Source organism: Oxyura jamaicensis, chromosome 18 (genome assembly GCF_011077185.1).
Source record: "Oxyura jamaicensis isolate SHBP4307 breed ruddy duck chromosome 18, BPBGC_Ojam_1.0, whole genome shotgun sequence".
NCBI classification, from domain to species: Eukaryota; Metazoa; Chordata; class Aves; order Anseriformes; family Anatidae; genus Oxyura; species Oxyura jamaicensis.
In genome coordinates this window covers 3,464,091-3,489,248 of record NC_048910.1, presented here as the reverse complement: position 1 = coordinate 3,489,248, position 25,158 = coordinate 3,464,091, and the positions used below count along the sequence as shown (strand labels likewise).

At 46.5% G+C, this 25,158-nt stretch overlaps 1 protein-coding gene across 1 annotated transcript; it reads left to right on the top strand.

Moving 5' to 3' along the window:
* Positions 1-358: 358 nt before the first annotated feature.
* Positions 359-24,876, top strand: METRNL (meteorin like, glial cell differentiation regulator). The gene is made up of 4 exons (XM_035342496.1): positions 359-644; positions 6,594-6,982; positions 23,142-23,201; positions 23,921-24,876. Exons 1-4 carry the CDS (start codon positions 532-534, stop codon positions 24,235-24,237), a joined length of 879 nt encoding a protein of 292 aa, XP_035198387.1. The 5' UTR covers positions 359-531; the 3' UTR covers positions 24,238-24,876.
* Positions 24,877-25,158: the final 282 nt, after the last annotated feature.

Genomic DNA, 25,158 nt, shown 5'->3' with positions numbered 1-25,158 from the left:
GCCTAAGGGGGGCCCTCGAAGCCACCGGGCCCTACGGGCATCGCCTTGCCCCACAGCCCCACAGCCCCACAGCCGCGGCCGGGGCAGGGCGGGAGGAGGGCCCGGCACCTGCCGCGGGGGACCTGGCACAGCACGGCCCGAGGAGGCTCGGGGAGACCCGGGGAGGCAGCGGCCTCCCTCTGCCGGGCAGCACACCCGGGGCCGAGCCGAGCCGAGCCGTGCCCACGGGGCAGATGCGGTTCCCGATCCGGCGCCGCGTTTTGCTCGAGCAGCAAGTGCCGGGGGAAGGAGGGAGGAGGAGGAGGAGGAGGAGGAGGAGGAGGAGCCGGCTCGGGGAGGCCGGGCCTCTCCCGCCCCTCAGCTGGGAGCCCGCAGCGAGCCGGGGCAAACTTCAGAGCCGAGGCGGAGCGGAGCGGCGCGGAGCCGGGCATGGGGTAGCCGCTGCGCCGTGCTGCGCTCGCCCCGCCATGTAGGCAGAGCCCCCGGGGGCTGCGCCCGAAACTCCGCGATCGCACCGGGCCGGGGGGCACCATGCGGGGCGCCCCGGCCGCCGGGCTCCTGCCGCTGCTCCTGGGGCTGCGGCTGCTGCTGGGCGGCGGAGCCGAGGCGCAGTACTCCAGCGACCTGTGCAACTGGAAGGGGAGGTGAGGAGAGACCCCCGCCGGGCTTTGGGGGGAGAAAAGCGGGTCCTGCCCTTCTTCCCCCGGGACGGAAGCCGAAAACAAAAGGGGGCTTTGGGAGGGTGGGCGGTCAGCGGGGGCTGCAGGGCCGGAGGGGGCTGGACCCCCTCTGCCCAGCGGCGAGGAGGAGGAGGAGGAGGAAGAGGAGGAGGAGGAGGAGGAGGAAGAGGCGAAGGAGGAGGAGGAGGAGGGCGGTGCCGTGCCCGCCGAGGAGAAGTTTCTCCTCGCGCCCATCTTCTCCGGGCAGGATCCGGCCGCTCCGCTTTCTGCAGCGGCTTCACTTCGGAGCAGCCCCGGGAGAAAGGGGCAGCCCCGGTGCGGCTCCCCCCGGAACCCGGTGCACCTGCGGGGCGCCCCCCCCGGATTCCCCCCCCCCGGATCCCCCCGATGCCCCCCGGGTCCCCCCGATGTCCCCCGGTGTCACCGCCCCGCTCCCGGTGCGTCCTGCCGGCTGCTGGCGGTGCTTGGTGAAACCTCTCCGCTCCTCAAGTGTTTATCTCGCGAATTATCTCGCCTTTAATTGCTCGTAATAAGTTTAGCGTCTGTGGTTGGGTCTGGGACCTCCTGGGCTGTTGGGAGTTTTCAGCGGGTGTTGGGGCATCGGGCGTTCCGTCGGCTCGGAGATGAGTGCTCGGGGAGTCCAAAATGCTGACTCCGATGTTCTGCGTAAACCTCGGTTTCCTTAAAATAAAGGCTTGGCCAGCTTGTGTCGGTAAGGTGTGTTGGAGCAGGGAGAGTGCAGAGTGGGGAAGCAGCTGGACTGACTAGCAGCGGAACAGTTTCCTAGCTGATACTGTCTGAAACACGCTGATGCCTGCTATTTACTTTTTCAGAACTTTTTTTTTTTTTTTTTTTTTTTTTCCTCTTGACCATTGAAGCGTAGTTAATCCCAGTGAATCCACTTGAAGGTGAGTCCATTTGATATGGACCAAACCTATTAGTTCTCTGGCAAACTCCTAATTGTATTATTTCACTTTTCCAGCCCCCCTTTCCTCCCCCCCCACTCAGAAGCTGTTCCTCCTTTCATCCCTAAGCCCTCTAGCTGCATGTAGGTACCTGGACCGTACCACATGGTTACTGCACCATTTAAAAAAAAAAAAAAATAAAAGAAAAAAAAAAAAGTGACAAACAACTGTATTCCTGTCCTGGCTGCTTCTTATTTTTGTTCTGTTTTCGCAGAGCTAGCAGTGACCATCTGTGTCACCTGAGCAGGGCTGGAATAAGTAAAGCCTTGTGCATCAGCTAAGGGGGTGATGCTTGAAAAAAAAAAAAAAAAAAAAGGAGTGAAATATCATTTCCTGTTACTGAGTTTGGGGCAAACGGGTGATGCAAGCTTGGACTCACTTGCCTGTTGTTGCTCTGGTGAGCCAAGCAGGACCGACGATGACAGCTCCATGCCGATGCACGGAGGAGGAAGAGCTGCCTCCCTGCACGCACTGCTCGTCTCGTTCAGCTGGGTGCTTCCACTGGTGGGCAACAGTCCTGGTGCCCAGGTGGACAGCGGTCTTGGGAGGTGTAAACCAGGCTGGCTTTGGCCTTGCTGGTAGCAAACAGGTGTCTTCAGAAGTGCTGGCAGTCCTAAGGGTGTTAAACAGCATCTGCTTTGTCCTGCAGGACTAGCAGTTAAGAAGCAAAGAAAGGTACTTTGATGTACCAATAAATACTGTCTAATTAAGTATTTCAGCGTGGATAGTAATAGCTACTTGGGTCAGAAAGGATTTTTATTATGTGGAATATAATGTTTTGAAGTCATGTGATATTTTTTACCTTAACTGTTTGAAAAAGAAACATGAACTTGAATGCCAAAATCAAACCTTTCTTCCCACAGAAAAGTTCTGGGTTGTCTTGTGCAGGCAGAATTGAGAGTCTAGTCATCTCCTACAGTAAACCTGAAGGTGTTTTCTCACCTTTATATACGTCTATATTAAAAGCAATGCTCTTAGAAGTAGAATATATTGGATGTGATTTGATTTTTTTTTTTCCACATTAGCTTGCGGAGAAGCTGACCATCTAATATCCCTGAGTACTACGAAGAACGTTGCTAGGATTCCTATCCATATCCCTCATGCTTCCAGGGGAGTCTGATGCAATGCACAACACAACACCTGCAATTTAAGTACACTCAGTAGGCCCTAGCAGCATCTTAATAAATAGCTTGGTAGAGAACTTGCAGGAGAGCATTGTCTAAAAGCAAGCAGAAACTTCACTGTGGTGTGCGTCTGGTTATTACTCTCGCTGCAACTTCAGGTTTTCGTGTTGCAGTGACTTCACCATGCTGTGGGCAAAACTGCCCCGATGACATGGGAATATCCTAGTCTGGCCTTTTTGATATAGTCTGGAAGAGCAAGAATTCAGCTCTGATGTGGCTGAATCCGTCGGTATTGCCCTCTGCACCAGTGGATACTCTGGGGAAGTCTTGATGGTCCTCTAGATTGTCATCCTTAATTAGATCCCCCAAATTAGAATCTAAAGTTCCTTCCCTGTGTTCAGTGAGGGGTGCTGGGAGGACATGGGTACTTTGAGGACTCTTCAGAACATCTAAAATAAAATAAATAAATGGCTAAAGTAGATAGTGTGAACATTCCCTCCCTGTGTCATCCTTTTTTTCCCTCTGAATAACAGCTGTTGCATGTTGCGGTGTCACAGCTTACTGCACCGATACACCAATAGATCTTCCAAGGCAGACACAGGGGCAGGGCTGAAACCAGAAAGAGAAAAGAGTGAAGAGACAAACGCAGTGATTCGGGATGTTCTCATGGATTGGTATGAGGAAGTAGTACTTGTAGATTTAAGTCCCAATAAACTGCACAGGTCTGAAGAAGGTGATGGATGGCTCATCCATCGCTGTAACCATGAGACTGCTGCCCTATCTCCTTGCTATATAAGTGAAAACAAAAACAAAACTCAAACAAACTTTGGGGAAAAAAAAGGCTCCTGGACCTCCATTATTATGTGGACGTGCTGCGTCTTATGGCTGGCTACTGAGAGCTAAATATGACATTAAACAAGCTCGACGTGGTGACAAGTCATTTGGACAGAAAGCAAAGTGACAGGTTTTACTGGATGATGGTGGTTGCTATTAAGTAACGCCAGCATGTATTTTGAAATCTGCTTAACTTTTGAGTCATCCTTTATTATAAGGCTTAATGCGTACAGGTACTTGTGCTTGATGCATCTGTCTAATGGCATCACTCTTGCCTGTGGGATATAATTGGCTTTCAGAAGATAATTTCAGAGTCCACCCTGTTTTTTTGTTGCTGTTTGAACAGCATGAATGTTTGAACAAAATTAATGTTGAGGCTTTTTTCTCTGGCAGAAATTCACTGCCTCACTCTTGGTAGGATCACTTGCTACAGCAGTTTCACTGCATTAGTTCAGAGTTTTGCCCCTGGTATCTTCCTTCTGTTTAAGCACTAAGGCTTTGGCGTGGAAGTTCCCAGTAGAAGGTCTGCAAAACCTATGCAGCTTGTTTTGATGTCTGGAGTAGGAACAAGTGATACGTGAGGGTTGTTTTTTTTGCCCCTTTGCTGCAGGATAAGCTTTACGCTAGTTCATTTTACTTATTTGCTGCTTGTGAGTGAAGAGACTTCTGTGTTTTCTGTTGAGTGGCATCGTGCTCATGCTGCACTGAAAACTGACTTTGTGGACCAGATGTGGATTTACAGTCAACTTGAAATATCCCATTGAAAGTTAAGTTTCCTGAACATGTCAAGTACTACTGAATTTGAGGGCAAGAGACTAGAGGTCAAAAACTCGTCCCTCATTTCTCCTCATCTGTGTGCTTGATGTGGCTTTCAATATTATTCAAAAGCACATGTTTGCAGGCACTATTATTATTAAATATGACTTTTTTTCCTGAGCTTCCTCATGTAACCTCTATCAAGTGGGTCACACTGACACTCACAATAATGAGTCACATCAACAGTAAATGCAAACCATATGTTGGCTTGTGTGTGTGGTTTTCTTCCCCCCTTATTTTACACATGGCTTCTTGTTACTTTCTAAATGCTGACTTGAATTTAAACCCTGCTCAGCACCTGAATATCTCTTTGGGGTGGGGGGCTATGTAGTTGGAGGTTTCTGTTGAGAAACCAGAGCTTGATGTCATTGCTTGAACTATGCTAAATACATTCTGTCTGTGCCACAGATTTCCTGTGTACCCTTAGACAAGTCACTTAATCCTTTTTACGTTTTGCTCCTGTCTTGTTTCATCTGCCTGTAAATGGGAACATGGTGAAGCTTCTCCAGAGTACTGCAAAGCAGACCACGGAACTGCGTTGAAGGGTCTCGTGTTGGGTGGTGCTCTATGGGCACAGAATAGATGTTTATATTTGGAAACTGGGTATGCAAAGTGTAGGAGGAGAAAGAGGCTTGGTGGTGAAATGATTTGCTTATGCTCACATTCTAGGTTTGTGACAACTCAGGGACGAACTGAAGGCCTTGATTTTTGAGTAATGGCCCCAAAACCTTCACCAATAAACCAGGCTTCCCACAACTTTCTGTTTTACCTGAAGTGTCTACAGCATGTGGCATCGTAGAGTAGATTGGGTTGGAAAGGACCTTAAAGCCCATCTAATTCCAAGCCCCTGCCATGGGCAGGGATACCTCCCAGCAGCTCAGGCTGCTCAAGGAGCATCCAGCCTGGCCTTGGGCACTGCCAGGGATGGGGAAACCACAGCTTCTCTGGGCAGCCTGGGACTTCATCACTCTCATAGCAACAAAATTCTTCCTGATGTCTAACCTAAATCTACCCTTTTTCAGTTTAAAATCATTGCCCCTTGTCTTATTGCCACACTCTGACAAAAAGTCCCTTTGAAACTTTCTTGTAGACCCCAAGTAATGGAGCCTCCCTTTAAGTACTGAATATTAGTGCTTTAAGCACTCAGGTAAAGAACTTGTGGGGTTGGCTCAGCAGCAGTGACATGCAGGAGTTGTTCAGAGCTGTTCTCAGTTTAGGCCATGGGCAAGCAAAGGCCAATTTTCCCTCACCCTGCCCTGGTGGGCTGTGCTCCCCTCTGGTAGCTGGCCTGGGATCCTTGTGCTGCTCTCCTGTCCCATCTCTGTGATCATTGGCACTTAAAATGGCTGCTGGGGTGTCAATTTTTTGTCCTGGTGCTGGGTAAGGACTCAGGAGCAGCAGTAGCCTGGTGTCCCAGCACTGGTAACTGGCCACGTGCTTGCTTTCTTTGCTGAGCACCCAGAGCTGTGTGTCTGCTCGTAGCCCACCACATAGATCTGGGCTAAGTTTAAACTTCATACTGGGGAGAAGTGGAGGAGCATGGCACACATACAGAAAAAAAGGAGCATAAGTCACTGTCTTATCATTCCTCCCAGCCTCCCAGTTTGGAGACTGGGGGCTACCCAGCTGAGGGGCGTACCAGTAGCACCCAGAGCATCCCTTTGCTCCAGTTCACAGGGTGAGCTTGGCATCCCTCCCAGTTTCAGATCCATTGGGAATATAGACTTGGAAGGGGAACAAAGTACTTGGAGCAAGGTGGAGTCTGATCTGTGAAGCTGAGACCGTGCTGGTTTAAGCCACCAGGAAGGGAGCTGAAGCGTACATGTTTTAGTTAGCATCCGCCAAGTCATTTGCCACAGCTCAGCTGATGGGCAGTAACTGAGGCTCTAGTAATTTAATTGCGTTTGATCATGTGCTTATATCCTATTTAATTCTGAAGTCAATTACTAGTGGTTTGACTTTTTCTTTTGGGAGATGATTTTAAATTGTCCCATAACATTAAGCTTGCAGCTTGCAAGAGATGAATGCTTCTGACGGCTGCTGGCTGGGCTAATACTCAGCCCTGCTGCAGATTTCCTGGGTTTGTTGATGTGGCTCTTTGAAGGTTTGAGGTTATGACAGTCACTTTACTGGCTCTGTCATTTGCCTAACTTTCTCTTTCTTTCTTCCCTCAGTGGCTTAACTCACGAGTCTCACAAGAAGGATGTTGAACAGGTCTACCTCCGCTGTTCTGAAGGGTCAATAGAGTGGATGTATCCCACGGGAGCACTCATAGTCAATCTGCGACCCAATACTTCACCTGCCTCGTACAAACATTTGACTGTTTGCATAAAGCCCTTCAAGGACTCTGCAGGAGCAAATATTTATTTGGAAAAAACTGGAGAACTGAAACTCTTGGTCCGAGATGGAGAACGCAGCCCCAGCAAAGTGTACTGCTTTGGCTATGATCAGGGGGGCCTGTTTGTTGAGGCCACTCCTCAGCAGGACATTAGCAGGAAGATTACAGGCTTCCAGTACGAATTGATGAACAAGGGGATTGCATCTGATTTGCACACAGTTTCTGGTGAGTTCTGGGATAATGGTCATATTTTCACGTACTGTATTGAATGCATAACAGATGGTGGAGTGAGTGAGTGGGAAAGTGGTTGGGTCTGAATTTCATGTGCTTTTAAGGACATGTTTTATAAACAGGCTATTGCAGAAGAATTGATTTTTTTTTTTTTTTTTTTCTTCTCCTTGTTGTTGTTTTTTGGAAGCTGGTAGCATAGGCTGAATTCCAAATGATTTGTTAAGGGCTACATTGTGAACGGTTCTCCCCTTACAGGCATGGGGTGAATCACAGGAACTGGCTTTACCCTGCAGTGAACTCCAGTGTGAACTGGGCTTCCGAGCCTTGCTGTAACAGTTTTCTAACCACTATTTTACTCAGTTTATAAGACCCCACTGCATGTTTTGAATAACAAACATTTAAACAAGGAGGAACTCCTTTTCTGTGACTTTTTTTTTTTTTTTTCCTCTGCAACTAATGCTGCTTGCTGACCTAATTATTGTGCCTTTTTTTAAAAAAAACAAAAACAAAAACAAGGAAAATGGTGTGTTCCTTCCTCAGCTCTGGCTGGTACACTCTCTGGAGCATTACTGTGCGATGCTTTAACATGGTGTCTTCTCTCTCACGTATTCTGTAGAGCAAGTTCTGCAGTGTTACACCAGGGAAGTTTGTAGGAAGGGGGTGTGGACAAATTGAAAGAGTTTATAAGCCTGAAAAGTCTGATGCTAAATACTATTTGAGAACAAAAGCTCTAGGTGTAACCTAATCGTGCTAATCAATTAGGCAGTTTGGAAAAAAAAAAAGAATAGCATTTGTGGAGGATGGCAGGGGGAATGGGAAATTCTTTTCAGATAGGCAGTATCTGATCCCTGCTTCTCCTCCATGCAGAATTGTCCCTAACTTTTACCCTGAAACCTAGGAGGGGAGATTTCCAGTGCAGCTAGAGGACCAGCAGGCTGAGGACAGTTTGTCCCAAAGGACTAGGAAGGCATCAGGGTTTGGGTGTCCTCAGTGGTGAGCTGTGGTGGCAGCCAGATTTCTCTTTTTGAAGTGGTGTGGAGTGAAGGCAGCCCCACTGCAATGCACGCTTGCAATGTCTTGGCCCAGGGTAAAACCCAGCCTAAAATCAGCCCCAAAAGCAGTAGGCTGCCGAGTTTCTGCGGCATGGATGTCCCGTGCTTTGGCTGAGATGCTACTTGATACGCAGTGGTGTGGCTGATTAGACTGCAGCTGTATTTCTAGGCAGCGCATCTCTCATCCTTTTGTGGGATAAATGATTGCAGTGCTCGAGTTCCATTCTCCCTCCTCCCTTCGCTCCCTTCCACAACAGGACCCTGCATTTATACGGCTGCAAATTTGTCCATACTTGCCGCTCTGCTAGCATTTGGATGTTGGCACGCTGGTTCAGATGTGGCTTTGTTTTACACAGATCTTATTTTGACCCTGATAGACAGTTCCCAACTTAGCAAGACGGTAGTTGGCTGAGGGCTAATGCAGTAACCCCTGTAACTGATAGATGGCGTGTTTGCCATTAAAACCAAAAAACTATAAACACAAATACGCAAATATTTAAGTTGCCCTCTTTGCACCTACCATGTGTGCAACTTGCAGGGCAGTATTGAGGGCTGTGCATTTAAGGACGACTTCCCTGCCTCTACGTTGTACAAGTGCTGCAAAAGAGGTTGGGTGCCTGCAACTGCAAAACTGCAGAGCTGTTTTCCCAGCAAGATCATTTCTGCAAAGATGAATATACGGTGCAGAATGCTAGCTATGTAGTAAAATTCCATTGCAGAAGACATTAAATACATTGTTTAATAAGTTATTTGGAGAATGTTCCCAGATTCAGTGCTTCTTTCTTTGGCTGTGAAGATGCAGACACAGGCAGGCTAGCAATAAGCAAGTCACTTCCACTTACCAAGCAGTCCTAGACTTTTTTTTTTTTTTCCAAAGAAAAGTTGAAATAGCTTTTTGCATATAGGTAAAAATAATATACGAGAAATAATGCTCATTGCTGCTGTTTTTAATTTGTATATATATGGTTTCTCTCAAGCTTTTCTAAAATCAAGCGGACTCACTGCTGGCATGCTCGCCATCCCCACTCGGCACAAACTGCGGTGTTTTTAGAACTGAGTGCTCCTCATTCCACATAAAATCTTGGAGATTTCTGAAGCTGATGGCAGCTTTCTTCAGAGATTTTCCAAAGTCAAAGTGAGGACTGAATCCAATTACAGCCTTCCTCTTTGATAGGCATATTAAATCACTTTTTCTGTGACTGCTGTATTTTCAGCTGTAACAGACACTGATTGAATTTCAGTGCTGTCTTATAAAACAATGTGGTAGGCTATCTGCTTCACGCTCCAAGTGTCTTGTTTGGACAGAAGAAGCTTTTTAATAGTTCATCAGCAGAGCCTTCGGGGCAAACTAGGGATCTCTATTGTATTTTAAATTATTTCTCTTCCCTTTTTTTGGATCCCCAGACTCTGGGGAGGGGCGGCGGGGGGTGAAAACACGATGAAAATGCCATACATGACTCTTTCCACTACTCAGTCAGATGAGCACTTTTATTCTCCTATAAATATCTATATGTCTGGGGAAACTGCCAAATAGCTGCCTTGTGAGGCTTCTATGGAGCAATATATTTGGGGCTCTCTGCAGTTCGTGGACCTCCTTTCTTCTGTAGCTGCTTCTAGTTTTTCTGTGAAACCACTGAATAAATGCCCTTTGCCGAGCCGTTCGTTTGGAGAGGAAGTTTACGAGTGACTGACTGAAATCACCGGCGGCCTCTTCTTTGGAGGGGAGGCTTGAGCCAGAGGCAAGTGCTGACCTTAAAGGAGCTGAAAACTGGATTTGAGGCTCTGTGTTTCCATCCAAGAATACTTCATACTCGGTCACACAAGCAGCTTGGGGTGCTTTGGTGGCGGATTGAGCCCGACCACCCGTTCGTGGTGGCTTGGCAGCGCGGGAGGTAGGTGTGAAGATGCCGCTGCAGAGCGGGGCAGAGGAAGCTCGCACGCTTCCTGGCCTCGGTTAGCGAAGAGCTGAGGGCACGAGGGGCACGTTGTTGTCTGTGCTCTGCTGTAAAAGCCCCAGGTGTGGGGTGCTCCAGCCCTTTCCTTGAGCAATAACTGCTCCAGCAATCACCAACGATTTCTCTTGACTTTCCTCAAACGGTGTGTTTGTTTCCTGGTGATAATTATTGTACTCTGCCCCTGAGTTTACTCTCTCTTCCTAACCTGGCATCCCCAGCTCTGATTAAAGAGTGTAAGTCATCTGTTTAATACTTTAATGACCTGTTGTGTCCTCGGAGCCCTGACATTGCAGGGTGCATCAACAAATCAGCGATGCTTGGCAGGGTGCCTGTGGTTTAATTAGAAAACCTCAAGTTTTATTAGTTTACAGTCATTCTTTCCCACTTAATCAGAGCCTAGCAAATAATTTAGTAGAAAATACACATAGGTTCTGAATAGGCCTTTCCCTTTTCTCGGGAAGGTTGAATGACACAGCACACCCTTACAATTTTCCAAATGTGGGGGGTTTACCCCTGTTGCTGGCTCTGAGTTTGCCTTGTCACATTCTCTTAAGGTTTCCCTAGCCGTAGGAAATACTTGCTGTATACCAGTATGTTTTAATCTGGATTGCTGAAGTTTGGTAGAGGATAATTTTTAGTGTGGTAGTAGCCAGTGAAATAATGCATTTCACAGTGCTGAGAGTTTGCAGTTTCTTATCCTGGGAACAGCAGCAAAGGCAAGGATGCTACAGAGCTGGTTTTCTGTAACCGAGTGCTCCCATAGGAGGGTCACCTTGACAATTCAGGTGCCTTGGTGGGTGTGTTCTCCCCTTGATACTTAGAGATAGGTGACTGAAAATGCTTCTGATTTCAGATTAGGCTTTGGATTAGACCCCTGTATAATTCCCATGCACGCTGATGGTCCATTAACTCCAGTTTATGCTTTCAGTAGGCTCTGGAGCCTCGTGTTTGCCCAAGTGAAGAACTGAGGCAGGGTGACATTTTGGCCTGAGGCCATCTGAGAAGCTGCAGAACTTGTTTAGGTTGTTGAGTTCTGTTGATTCTAATCTTTGCTGCTTGGGCTGGAATAAAATACCCTGTGCCTCTCTTACACTGGCAAGGAGATGTAGGTCTTGCCAAAAGAGGTCTTCATCTCTGTAGTTTCTAGCAGTTTTCTGAGTGCCGTGACCCACCAGAACTCGGCTGTGGTGGAGCACATGTGTGCCTGGTCTGGGTCTGCCTTGCACTGGGGCTGCTTGGGTTAAATTCCTGTAAAAAGTGTGAAGATACCTTGAGGGTTGTTTGCTTTTTCAGTTCTTCAGCTTCTGCTCAAATAATCCGAAATGAGGATCTGCAGGTTTGACCAAGCATTGTGGAGGACTCAAACACCTTTGTTTTGTTACCTGAAGACTGTGTTCAAGCTCTGGATGCAGCTGTGTGCAAGCACAGGTTGTTTTTCCCATTGTGTGCTCCCAGGGATGTCTATAATTTGATTGTTGGAGCTCAGGAGGTAAATGGAAAGCAATTTCGTTACCCACCCACTTTTGTGTAGTAAAGAAGTCAAACTTTAACACAAAATGTCCCTTTATCTTGATGGCATCTACCCACTTAGTGCAGGTTCGGGTAACTGTTTTGTATGTTTTCTTTATTAATGCTGGGCACCTGGCTGAGAACATTGATAGGAGGTACAGTGCTCGAGTGGGTATCTGAAAAACACCACAAAACTGGATAAATCCAGTTAACTAATTAAGAACAGTATTCAGCTATTTCCTGTATGCTGTTAATTCACTGGCCTGAGAAAACAGATTGGAAATTAAGAAAGCTCATAAATATTTGGGCTATGCCAGTGTTTCTCCTAACAGATAGCTTTCTGAAGCACCCTTCTTAACTTCTGATCCTTCCTTTCCTACAGTTTGGGCTTGGCAGAGGTGGGGCACCAATCTGCCTTATCTCGGTGTGTTCTCCCAGAGCTGTTGCCATCACAGCTCCGAGGCTCCTAATCTCACCCTTTCCTCTGGTTGCTCCCAAACGTCCAGTTCCTTTTACTTCTTGCAGGTTGAATGCGCTGCTAAGCTTTGTAATCTGAAGTAGCAGATGCACTGCTGTGTTTTTCACTTCTTGCTGAAGTCGAAGCAGTTTTGCTTTTCATATGAGCGGCTAATTAACAGGAAGCTGTGGCTGGCATGCCTGCTCTCTGCCAAGGTGCGTGCAGCATGGAAGTCGCGGTTCGGCCCCTGGTGTGCTCATCACTGGCACTAGCAGCAGAGGTGATGGAAAAAGGCACTTGGAACACTTAAACTGAAAGTCCCCGTGACCTTTATGCTTAGCACAGGTACTCTTGAGTCACTGTGACCATCAGAGGTGCTGGCACAGAGCTACATGGCAGGGCTGGAGCACTGTGGTGTGCTTGGGGCAAAAGCATTCCAGTAGTCCCCATGACTTCTGAAAATGTGTTTTCTTGACCTCTTTTTTTCACCCCCCCCCCCCCCCCCCCCCAGTTTTCTGCACTGCATAAAACTCACACCTCTTGGGGATAAGTTGTGTTATGGAAAAATAAATAAAAATCTGAGCGTGGTGTGGTTTGACTTGCACTTAACAGAATTTAAACAGCACTCCTCCCACCAGGATTCGGTTGTGAAATGCATAACGAGCAGCAAGGCAGCGTGGTGGAATCTGCTGTTTAAGGCTGAGCTAGTGTTGGGTGGCATGAACGCATGGGACGCTTTCTGGTACAGCTGAAAGTTTGCTGCTGTCTTCTATGCTTTATTTTTTATTTATTTTTCTTAAGAAGTCAGCAGCAACTCACCAGGAAGCAGCCTATAATGCCATTGCCCCAAATACACCAGCTTCATTTATTGGCTTGCAAGGGACCCTTTTGACACTCCCACTTGAAGATATGTTATTTTCTGAATACTTCTTTGTGTGCTTATCCTCTTTGCAGGAAGGCTTTCTTTAGCAACGTTCATGTCTTTTCCCATGGTAAGAGATGATACCACCTAGAAAAAAGGTAACTCCTAATGGAAGAGAAAATCGGATTTTTGGAAAAGCATTTTTAAGAAACTAGTTTTCAAGGGGATGTTGCTTAACTGGGTGTCATGGGTCCACATCTGAATAGATCAGGCCGTGGCTGTTGTGTAACAAAGTCTGGAACGGGATTAAATTTGAGGAGCTAGAAACCTGCTCTAATTATTCATGTGCCTAATGGGGCCAGATTCACAGTGAGTGACTGACTGGGAGGAGAGTTAAAGAGCAAAGGCTCTGGAGGCTTCTTCCTGTGCAAAGCCATTGCAAAGTGCAGTTCTGATGCATGGGTAGCAGAAATTGCCCAACTAACACTGTCTTAAATTAAGCAGGGGACACAATTTTGGGCATCTGAGCCTCAAGAAGGTAAAAAATATTGAAGCCAGAAGTCTTCAACAGAAAAAAAAAAAAAAAATAACGTGGAGGAGTGCCCTAATTTAATCTCTCCTTCTCCCCAGCAAATGAGATTGACAGCAGTCTCCTGTTGCCCCGCGTGTCCTTTGATGTTGCCAGGACAGTCGCTCGTTCTGCAGTGGGCAGACGAGGTGACAAGGGAGCTGCAATGATAAATACACAGCTGCAGGGGAGAGCATGTAAGAAAATAGCTTATTTTTGCTAGACTGGCCACGAATGCCGTTAACTTATTTCCCAACTCAGTGGGCAGTCAAAACCAATAAGCAGTCAGGTGTATTGTCCGGGCAGCTGGGGCTCTGCTTTGCTCTGACCTTTATGTACTGCAGGAGATAGTCCCCACAAACAGATTTGCAATCCAGCGGAGTTGCTTGGCAGTCTTTAATAATGCTCTGTGCTTGCTCGGCAAAAGTGTTTAGTTTGCTAATTCCTGAGGCTGTAGTTATAGAGGGGATGGGGGGGCTGCATTCCTCACCCCCTCATCTCCACCCTTCCAGGAGGAATAAGGAACTTAGGTCAAAATGTGCCTATGTTACGGGCTTGATTTGCAGGGCAGAAAATCTTTATAGCTCTAATCTGTTGCAGAAGTCAGAAAATATACACTGTAATATTGCACGGATACTTGGCAGCTACCCTGGACCTAAAGCTGTGATTTTCTAAATCTGACCTTGGGAGGCTTAATACTGGGTCAAAAAAGCCGCAGCCATACTACACACAGCTCTAATCCAGCATTAATTTCTGCTGATGCTTCAAATATGAAAAAAGATTATTATTTTTTGTATATGTGGTTCTGTGGCAGGGCTTTCTGCCCCCTCAGGTATCCTGCACCACCCCGACTCCTGTATGGGGTCTGGGCACTGACTCCTGGAATAGGCTCTGCGGCAGACTCTTGATACCTAGGCAGAAGAGTTGCCCATGTGCCTTCTGCATCGACGCTGTGCCGCTGGCAGTCTGGCAGTGAAGTTCAGTGCTGGGATGTGCACATGGAGCCTGTCCTGGCTTCCCAATGCCTTAACCTCTTCCCAGGATCGTTTCTGTTTGTGCAGGATGGGCTCTTCCCCAGCAGAGCTGTTGGTAGCTTTACACCACTATAGTCTAGGTCTAAGTGGAAGTGAGAAATATAAAGCAAAAAAAAAAAAAAGGAAAAAGTCCTAGCCTCTGTAGGACAGGTCAATGATGATGTAGAAATGTATGCTGATAATGTTAAAAAAAAAAAAGTGTATCTGTCTTAAAGCTTTTCCTGTTAGCAATGACAAACCTGAAGTAACTTTTTTAGGGTTAACTGAACAGCGAAGTTGCCTGCATGAAACTTAGCCCATGCACAGTCCTCTTCAAGAACAGGCTGATCAAATAAATGTGGTTTTAAAATGAAAACTGGCCTTGTTCCGTCAGAGCTCTCCCACATACCAAAAAGAATTTGATTTCTAGAAACAGGAAGAAGGGCCTGTGTGGATGTGGGTGCAAAAGTGCTTTTTTTTTCTTTTTTTTTTTTTTTTTTTTTTTTTTTTTTATTTTAAATATTAATTTAAGTTTTTTTTTTTATTTAAAAAATATTGGTGGTTTATTTTTAACCAGGCACTTTTTATTTAATCTTATTCCCCTGCTCCATGGGAGGCATTAATGACCCGAAGAGGAGGGGAGGCCGGGGGGGGAGGCTCCTGGCTCGGCTCCTGCCAGGCTGTAGGTGCTGCTCCAACCTCTCCTGGGCAGGGGCTCTGGCATCTGAGCCACGTGCCAGGCCACACAGCTTCCCTCAGACACAGGAGTGAAAACCACGTTACTTTTCCAATTTCTGCCCTGCAAGCATCACGTGCCATCTCGGCTGAGTGTTTTGCTAGCTGTCAGAAGCAAAACCAAACAAGACATCAAAACTTTCTTCATAGCTTTATGTTTTCCTAGATCTCATTAGGGTGTGCTTTTACAAGGCCACGGAATGACATTTTCTTTAGAAGAAAAACATATTTTCAGAGGGAATTTCAGGAGTGGGTGAGCCAAGCCATGAATCTTTGCTGGGTTTGAGTCAGGAGAAGTATTTGCTGGGCAGCGCAGAGGTGCGATGCTGCAGCTGTGTGTGCTGGTGGGGAGCCAGGTCCTGCCCAGCCCTTCCAGAGCCTTCCCTTGGGCACCCAGAGGCACTGCTGGTTCCTCATACCCCGACTGTCCCCACCTGTCCAGTGCCTCCAGTCCCCTGTCCCTGCTGGGGCAGCAGCGCTAGGTTCGAGGAGGGAGAGAGACATCTTCTCTGGGATAAACAGATCAATTTTTTTTAGTATTGGTTTTATATTGGTGTCTTGTACACAAACACCAGGAGAAATTCCTAGCAGTTTCTTGCTGTCTGTTTTTCTCTTTAATTGCAGGAAGAGAGAGAAAGCAAAGAAATGGCAGGTGATTGCAAATACTGCTTGCCCGGGAACGAGTGCAAGTGTAATTGCAGAGAAGCTTCTTGTTTGCTGGGCTCTCTTCTCTGGTGCAATTTGAACAGTGGAAATTCAACTGAAAATTTGGTTTGCTCGATAGGGTTATTTGGATGTGATACATTTCAGGCCTGACTGTAACTGAGGGTTTTTATAGGACTGATGATGCAAGGGGTAAGTGCAGGAGCCCGGTGCTGGCCTTGCTACTGTGGCATCGCTGCCTGCCCCAGCAGGGCTCTGCCACGAGGTTTGCTGCAGCAGCGTCGAGCCCGGAGCCCTGCACTGCCCTGGGAACAAGAGGGGAGGCAGTGATGGTCACATATGGAGGCAGGCAATGGTCACACATGGCCCGTCACAAAGGTCACACAGACAGGGCAGGCAGAAGGTGTTTGGGACATGCAATAAGCAGTCCACAGGAGGTGGGACAGCAGAAAGTGTCTCGAAGGTATAACACTTTGCAGAATTTCTCCTGGGTTGATGCAACTTGTGCCTGGAGGTCGAGTTTAATGGTGTCTGATGATGCTTGAATAAAAACTGCTCTCTGATTTTTTTTTATTATTTTTTAACAACAACAACAAATAAATGGCTGTTTGTGTTTCTAGCTGACCTTTCAGCTCATTTGTTAGAATGGGTGCTGCATCTTGGAACAGCAGAAAGGCATTGACTCTGCAGCCCCAGAGGACCCTTATGTGCTCTGTAGCTGCTGAGCCAAGTTTCATTTTGAAAGCTGTTGCAAATGGAGCTTGCCTAGTACCAAATCTCTTCCTCAAACTGTTTACATAAATAGTCTTCTTTGGTGCTTAGGATTTTAATACCCTCTTGGAAGACATTTCCGTGAAAAGATAAATTTCTGCTTTATGGCCTCTTGTCTTAACATTTCTCAGAATGCAAAGGTCATCACATCTCTAATGGTGAGGTTTACAGTATTTTTTTTATTCTTTCTATGCAGGAAGGAAATGGTATTAACTCAATTCTCTTGGCACAATCCATGGCACAGCATGTGAAAGTCTGCATTTCATTAAACTTATTTGCAGGGTTAAATAGTACTCCGTCATGGTCTCTATTTCACAAGTTACTTCTGGAAACTTATATATATGTGCAAGTTGGACTCATTGTTAGAAATGAGCTAGGACAAGGAGCTAGTAGAGTAGGTGCTTTCTTTTCCAAAAATGTAAAATCACCAATATCTCTGATTCAGGTAAAGAAGTCAGGAGAAAATCTGCAGTGCAGCAGCATCCTTGTTTTGGTCCAGCTGTTGAATCACTGTTTTGTCCTGTACCAAATGGTGGCCGAGTTGTGGCTGTAGAAGAAGGGAGACTTTGAGTTTTTTATCTGTGCTCACGACTGTTGTTCTGAGCTGCCTTTTCTGCTCAGCACGGGGGCTCAGGTTAACTTCCCAGCAAACGCAGGGATGAATCCTGCCTTCAGAGGAGCACTAAGCTGCCTCAGTACCTGATCCATAGCATTGACTTTCTACTGGTCTTAGAAACACAATTCATCTGGACCCTGTGTGCAAAGTATCATTGAGCCAAGGGGCTGGGAACAGCGTGGGTCCAACTGTCGTATTTGCTCCCTGGCTTGGCGTTTTCCTACTGACACGCTAGGAAAAGTGCAGTGCTTGCAGAAAGCCGTGTAATCCTATCCATCCAAAGACAGGAAAGCCCTGTAAAACAAAGGAGTGATGAGAGAGCTCCTCTGTGTGTTGTGACTGGGTGTCAGTAACTTCCAGCCCAGCTGGGGAGATGCTCTGTGTCGTCCGGCCACGTTTTCCCCATCTGTGTGGCTGCAGGTATTTTGTTAAAAGCAGGTGTGCTCTGTTGGCTTGAGCTCCTGGCTAATATCTTCATGTTAAATTTAAGATGTATTGAGCTACAGATGTATTTATATAGTTCTAGCTGGTGTTTCAGTGTGGGGTTAGTGAGTGTTTTGAGGCTCAGTGTTATTTTGGCTTACTCAGGAAGAGCTTTCTGAGGGGGTGAGGAAAGTTGAAGGTATATTTAGAAAGGAGATGATTAGTCAGAGCCTGGTAAACCAGACAGTTGTCAAATTCTTGTCTACCTCTGCTGAAAAGCAGCAGGTATTTTAGTTTCAGATATGAACCGTGAGAGGCTGATTTCATGGCAGAAGTGATGCCCCTTCAAAAAGGAAGCCTAGGTAAAAATTAAAAGGATTTATTCAGCTTATTAATTTGTGAAAGCAGGATCAGGGGAAGATTTTTTTTTTTTTTTTTTTTTTTTTTTTTGTGCTCATATGTTGTTTGCCCTTAAATCCTTGTGCCCAAGCTAAATCATTGAGTCTGTGATCAGTTGCACCATAGTCATTTCTGCTAAGGACTCAGAACAATGACTGAGAAATGCACCATCATTGGAGAAACCGCATCTATATTTTTATAACGTGCTCCCGGAAGCCTGCACTCTGTGTTTCCAGGAAGGAGACTCATCCTGCAATGCCTTTTTCCAGCATGGTTGTAATTACAGAGCTGCCAGCGAGAATTTAAAGGGTGTGGGTGGGTGTTTTTTTGTTCCATACGAACCAGTGCTGATGTCAGACTGAGAGCTTTCATCCTGGAGACCGAGGTCTCCTGTGGCCCCACACTGGGGCTGCTTGAGGTCCTGCAGCACTGGCTGGCGTGGGGTAAATCAGCCTGGCCTGCGACAAGGCCCATTTGAATGTCTTCTGCTGAGCCTGGCACCAAGAGGAAGAGCCATCTGTTCTAATCATCGATTCGCACCTAGGGCTGACAGAAAATGCTCCAACCCTGTTTGGACCTCCCCCGTAGCTTTAGGTACTTAAAAATGTCTGATTGCTCTTCAAAGGGTTATTCAGAAATACAAAAGTGTGGGTGACGTACACCAAGGAAACTGGGAGAGCAGAGAAACCGGCCGTGTGCTTCCCTCCCCCACGATCTGCACCTCTACCGCACCGCACGCGTGTGCAGGCTGCTTAATAAAACCAGAGGGTATTCCTCGGTAAAGCGGTTTTCTGCAATTACTTTGTGTTAAACATTTTCACTTCTGCTTAAAGGGTGCCTCTCTTCCTGTGCGTGCTGTCAGGGCGGTGATGTTCAGCTACCCGGAGCCGTGGTGCGGATGGGGAAGGCTGCTCAGCAAATGGAGGTGTGGGACGGGGCGTGAGGGCCTGCAGCCTGGTTCTTCCAGGCTTTTTGATAGCTGTGGGGTCGGGGAGCACGCTGAGGGCATGCAGGACAGACTGAGTTTTATTATTTGTTGGTTAGAAGCTGGTTTCGGAATAAGGTAAGGTCGGCCAGAGCCTTGGGGGGCTGTTGAAACAAAGGATGTGACACTTGCTGAAAGGAAGACCAGGCCTATTCTTGTGGGTTCTGTGATATCTACAGCCAGGGCCCACACAGACCACTTTGATTGTGTCCTGCAGGGAGCTGTTGTCCTAAACCACAGTGATAGCCCTTCAGATAACCCCGTCTTCTGCTTTCACAGCATAGAGGGCTTGCACACAAGTGCCCCAAACCAAGGGAGGAAGGGCTGGAGATGCATGAGTGTGCCCTGAGAGGACGCTGACACCTACCCGCAGCTCATGAGGTGGTGGGGAGACTCGTGCTACCTTGCAGCACGAAATGTGCCCTTAAATCCATCCCCAACCATAGCAGGAGATTGTCCCTAGACAGCTCAACTCTTTGGCACTGACTGGGTTGGGGGCCTTCTGGAGCTCAGGGCACCTCCTCAGGGCACGTCCCCCTCTCTTCCTGAGCATTTCTGCCTCCCTGCGGAGAGGACCAGCACCGTGTTCGACAGAGCTGTTGGCCAACAAGTGCAGTCTATTGTTAGCATCGCCACGTCCTCCTCGGTAACATCAGGTTCAGAGGGCAAATCGCTCAAAGCAGCTGGGACATGACTGCTGGCTTGTGAGGAATGATGTAATTACATCTCCCTCTGCGGGGAGGTGAATAGAGAGGCTTTTGGAGGCGCTGGGCGGCGGGGTGGAGGGAGAGGGCTGCCTCAGGTTACTTCAGGTCAGGATACTGTCAAAATCCATCAAAGGCATTCCCAGGAGAGTCGGCAGCCGACGTGCACAATGCAGGCTTTATGCCACAAGCGGTGTGGTTGAGTTATAGGCATCTGGACTTTAGAGGGCTTCAATAAAATGTTGCTTTTCTCTCTCTTTTTTTTTTTTTTTTCCCCTTCTTCCCCTGCTGCTGTATGAATTAAGACTCTTTGGCTTATCGAGTTTAAAGGAATTAGAGCAGCTGATGTTGATGTTGTTGTTTCTGCTGCAAGTTCGGAGACTTGCTTTTGGACGCGAGAACCTGGGCAGCCCTCGAGACGTCCCCAGGGAGTCGGTCATCCAGCAAACAGTCTCTTGTTTAGCAACTGAGCCCGTTTCCTTAGAAAATGAACATCTTCGCCCACTGTGCGTGTGATTTTTTAAAATTTATTTTTAGTTTTCATATAAATAAGAGTGCTTCCTCTTTTAGCTTGAAAGTGTGCATGCCATTTTGATCTGCTGATGGAGAAAAACACCTGCCACCCAATCTGGAGTGAATTAGTCCCGAAGTGCACCCCAAATAACTAAACTGCGGCATAAACACACAGATTCCTTTATGGCTGTAATTCAAAAGAAAGCATAGGCATTCCCTCCTTCTTAGGACTTTGTTTCTTTTGTGAAGAGGATGAAGCTTTGGTTGTAGCGGGTGAATGTTATTTGCTTTTTAATGGTCCATTTACCTCGGCAGTAATCCTTCACAACTCGCTTTCCATCTGTGCTTGCATACCTAGTTTTTGCCACTTGCACGATGTATTTGATACTCTGTGAATGCAGATGTGGGAGCTGTTCCACAGAAGAGGATTTCTGTTCTTCATATGTCTGGTATTGCAGCGATGGGTGGTGGTAAATGGTTGTTAAATGAGCTTGCATGCCACCAAACTGCTGTGAGTCAGCATGGATCTGAAGTAGGTTTTAAGTAATGATCTAGTGTGAGCAATACTGAGCACTTTTAATTTCCTCCTGCATTTAAAAAGGATGCAGGATTTTGCCTAGAGTCCACAATTAAAATGATTTGGTTCCGTGTATATGTGTGTGCTTGTTCATTTGATATATTACAGTGTCAGTCTATTTAAATTGAAGGAACCACTTAAAGTATTTTCTTTTTCATCTTTAATGCAGTTGCTTGTGTTGCACTCCTTCTGAGAACAAAAATGGCTTAGTCATTTTGTTTTTTCAATTTTCTGATGGGGTTGGACGAACTACAGAGATGTCTGGTCTAAACCAAGACTGTTTTCACTCAGACTTAAAAAGCCGGGATGCCTTTTTATTAGATCTTTGCAGAGCAAAATATCTGAAATCTGGCGTCAAAAATCCAGCTGTGGATTTTGTGGACGTCCATCAGTTGTGCTTTGTTTTAGATTTTCTCTGCATGTGAAAATGCTGTAGGATTCCTGCAGCTTTGCAGGTCACCTCCATTTGGGGGATCAAACCCAGGTCCTGGCTTGGGCAGAGGGAGGCTGGGGAAGAGGGGAGTTGGCCCTGGATGGGTTCGGTAGGTGCCATGAGTGAAATGACTCTGCGGTAGGATGTTATGTGACTGTTACAATTTTCTCTGTCAGATGAAACTTGGATGTTTGGTCTAGCCAGTAATCAAAATCTCTTGAGTCTAAAAATTAAAATATTTTTAAACTGATTTTATTGTAGTACTCAATTATGTCCAGGCTTTGGCTGGTTCTGCTTTTTTCACGATATTAAACAGTTTCCAAACTTTTCCAAGAAAGAGATGAAATGGTATGTAGGGCTGTGGGGGAAAAAAGAAGGACAGTAAAGGCCGACTTGTTTCTAAAGGCCCTGGAGACATTCAGACTCGACTAAATAGAAATGCCCAGAAGATCCAGATGCTTTAATAAAACTATTTAGCCTATTCCTAGTCTCTTCTCTTAGAGCTTTTTAACCTTTTTGAATTATTCTTTCAAGTATCTCTGCCCAGAAATGTGCGTTTTACATCCTCTTTAATCCTATTAAACAGTGTGTTACACTGTGTATTAATCATCTGACTGGAGCAAATCTGGTGGATTTGGTTCAATAATCCTTCTTTCTGGATCACTGCCTTTCTGGGACCTTGGAAAAAATAAGAGGTTTGCCCTGTCTTAAGTTAAAGACTGGCTTGTGCTGACGAACAGAGGAGGGCTGATGGCTGAGTGTCGGAGGCACCGGCTCGGCGTTGTTTAGGCTAGCTTAAAAGTACGTCGCAGTGCAATGGATAAACTTCTCCAGAAAGCAGGCGGGGGTGAGAGGAAGGGTGTGACAATTTGGGAATCCGGGAACTAAGTGTTTTCAGATGTTGAGGTTCAAAATCTGCCTTTTTTTTTGGGGGGGAGGGAGGGCAGGGGGGAGTGGGGTGACTTCAACTTTGGGTTTGATCACGGACAGTGTGATGACATGAGCTGTAGCTCCAGAGCTTTGCCTTTGGCTGTGCTAATCCAGGCAGAACAGCTCGATGGGTTTTCATTTTTCTGTCTGATGTGCAGGCGAGTCTTCGAGATGACATCAAGTGAAAGATGTGGGCTCTGATCCCTGAGCCTCCAGTGGACAGACTTAATTAGCATCCCTAGGCAGGGCAGACCCTGATAGTAAGCAAATTCCTGAACTCAATGGGGTATTATAGAAACATCTGTACTGCAACTACAGTACCTTCTCCTCAGAAATAGCTGGCTGAGTACAAAGAGGAGCCACATTCTTGCATTGATTAGATTAGTGCAGATATCCAAATGTTTCCAGCAGTACAGGAAATGGTCTTTGTACTGCTTGAGCTCTACCAGATACAGGCTTGAGTTTCCGCTTTGCCTTGATGCCCTCCAACACATGTGCTTTTTTTTTTTTTTTTTTCCTCCCCTCTTTGCCTCCCCCTCTCTGTAACCTCCTGGATCTTTGATGTGGTGATAGAGTAAGTGGTTTGTGAAATAGCCCAACGACGCTTGATAGAAATTGTAAAAAAGAAGCTTTGCCATCAGCCTGTAAAAGGCACATGATCTTCAAAGCGTTTTCAAGAGCTTTGAATTTACAGCAGATCACTCTGCAAATGCACCCAGTATCAAAACATATTTTGCATAAGAGCAGTGAGCGTGTGGGGTGTTTGCCAGATAATATATCCCAGCAGGAGCATTAAAGAGATCCATATTCCAGCTTAATTACAAAAATCTCATGGGGCTAGTGTTAGCCAGCATTTCTTGTAGCATTATTGATGCCTGTCAGGTCTTTGGACCACTTGCTCCCCCCAATGAAATTCTGGTTGATTTAAAACCGGCTATTTATTGCCTCTCCTCTGGTCCTGTGCTAACTCTGCCCCTTTTCTCTCCAGCTCCCTGCCGACCATGCAGTGACACAGAAGTCCTCTTGGCTGTCTGCACTAGTGATTTTGGTGAGTTGTTGCTTTCCCCCTCCCTTTGCTTTCTCTCGTGATGGTGGCATCTGTCACCAAACCTCCACAAACAGCAACAGAAACCTACTCGTGCCCGACAACTCCCACCAGCACTAAATGCTGTCCTAAGGGGCTGTGTGCATGGGAGAGGGAGGAGGACATGGTGTGAAGAACCTAAAAAAGTTCAGCTGGCACTTCCCCGGGGTGGACAGAGAATGACCCTGCAACCACGGTGGAAGTAGAAGTTCAAAGACTTCTTGGGTACATCTACTTGCTGCCCTAAAATGGGCTGCTGACGAAAGACCAAAAGTTTCAATTATTTTCTGTGCTTCCCTTTTAAAAGGGGAAATTAATACTAGCTGGTATCTGTGATGGCTGCAGAACAGAAAGTACGTCGTCAGAGAGCCCTAAGCATCTATCTTGTTGTTATGACTCTTTGCTGGGTTTGATGCTATTTTTCTGATGCATTTTTGTGTTTAAATTTAATATGTGGGTGCCCTTTCTGGGCAGGTTACGAATATAAACTGTAACAAAAACAAATATGTGCTGGAGGTTACTAATATAAACTCAGTTCTAAAAATAACAAGGGACCAAAACCAGGCTGCTGTAGTGAAATCACTTCCCCTTGAGCTGCCTGTTTACAGGGCGCTGAGTTTGGACCCCGTCCTTCCAGAGGGGGCTTTGGGAAACCCTTCCTCACGTCCTTTTTCTGTTCCCAGTGATCAGAGGCTCCATTCGAGATGTAACGAACGAGGCAGAAGAGCAAGAATCAATAATTCACGTCGGCGTCAACAAACTGTACAGGCAGAAGAGCAAAGTCTTTCAGCTCACGGGGGAGAGTGGGAACTGGCGAGGACAAATAAAGACCCTGCTGGAGTGTGGGGTGAGACCAGGAGATGGAGACTTCCTCTTCACGGGACGCATGCACTTTGGGGAAGCCAGGTTAGGCTGTGCCCCTCGATTTAAAGACTTCCAAAGGATGTACAAAGAGGCGAAAGACAAAGGGCTAAATCCATGTGAAATCGGCCCAGATTGAAATCCCGTTTGGCTGAAGATCGCTTTTAGCGTCTGGCCGGGAATATTTCCTGGCCGTGGTGAACACTCTGAATAAAAACGGTAACTGAGAGCATGGCCAGATCTGGATTCAGGCTGAGACCTTGCAGGACACATCTGCAGCCTGTGGTGCTGTTAGACTAATGGAAGCAACAGAGGTACGAGCTCAGAAGGCTGCCAAGCAAGCAAGGCTGGATTTTTAACCAATCTTGTCCTTATGAATTAAGTTATTATATTTTTTTAGTGACTTCCGTAGGAAAACAAACCAAGAAAACTCCCGTGTCTTAATAAAAAACCCAAATGAAAGCCAACATGCCTTTGTATCTTTTTAATACTAATTTTTTAAAATGTCTTAAGCTGATGTAGCATTTGGTATGGCGTATTCTGTATAAATGGCCGAGAATGTGATAGAGCACGGTAAACCATCCTAACATTGATGCTTTGTAAAAAGCTTGGTGTACAATTCACAGTTGTTTCTTACGACAGAAATTTATGGAGCCAAACTCTTGTGTGTGTGTTCTTTTTTTATTTGAAAGAATGTACAATCGCCGCCTGCAATTTTTCGTCCAGGCTGGCAAATTCTTTCCATTCCAGAGAAATAAAGGTCCCTGGATTTGACACATGCTGTTGAAAATCTGTCTTTTTCCTTCTCCGTAAGGCTGATCTCGGCTGCACCAGATGTGCTCATGGATCAATTTCTGGGCTGCTCGCTTATTCTGTGGCTTCTCTGAGCAGAAGCAGAGTTCCTGTGAGGCATTGGGAACCGCAGAGTTTTTCAAAGGGGAAGCGGGAGCTATTTTTGGAGATTTTTAGACACGTGGCCAGGCAGGGCTCTAAGTGTTCTTCTCTCTGATGCCTATGGGGTTATTTTGGGAATGGCTCCAAGGAACAGGCTGCCCCTTCA

Coding starts and splice junctions, on each gene's coding strand:
- METRNL (XM_035342496.1), top strand. CDS start 532: ATGCGGGGCGCCCCGGCCGCCGGGCTCCTGCCGCTGCTCCTGGGGCTG. Junction 6,983..23,141: donor TGATTTGCACACAGTTTCTG/GTGAGTTCTGGG, acceptor TTTTCTCTCCAG/CTCCCTGCCGACCATGCAGT. Junction 23,202..23,920: donor TGTCTGCACTAGTGATTTTG/GTGAGTTGTTGC, acceptor TTCTGTTCCCAG/TGATCAGAGGCTCCATTCGA.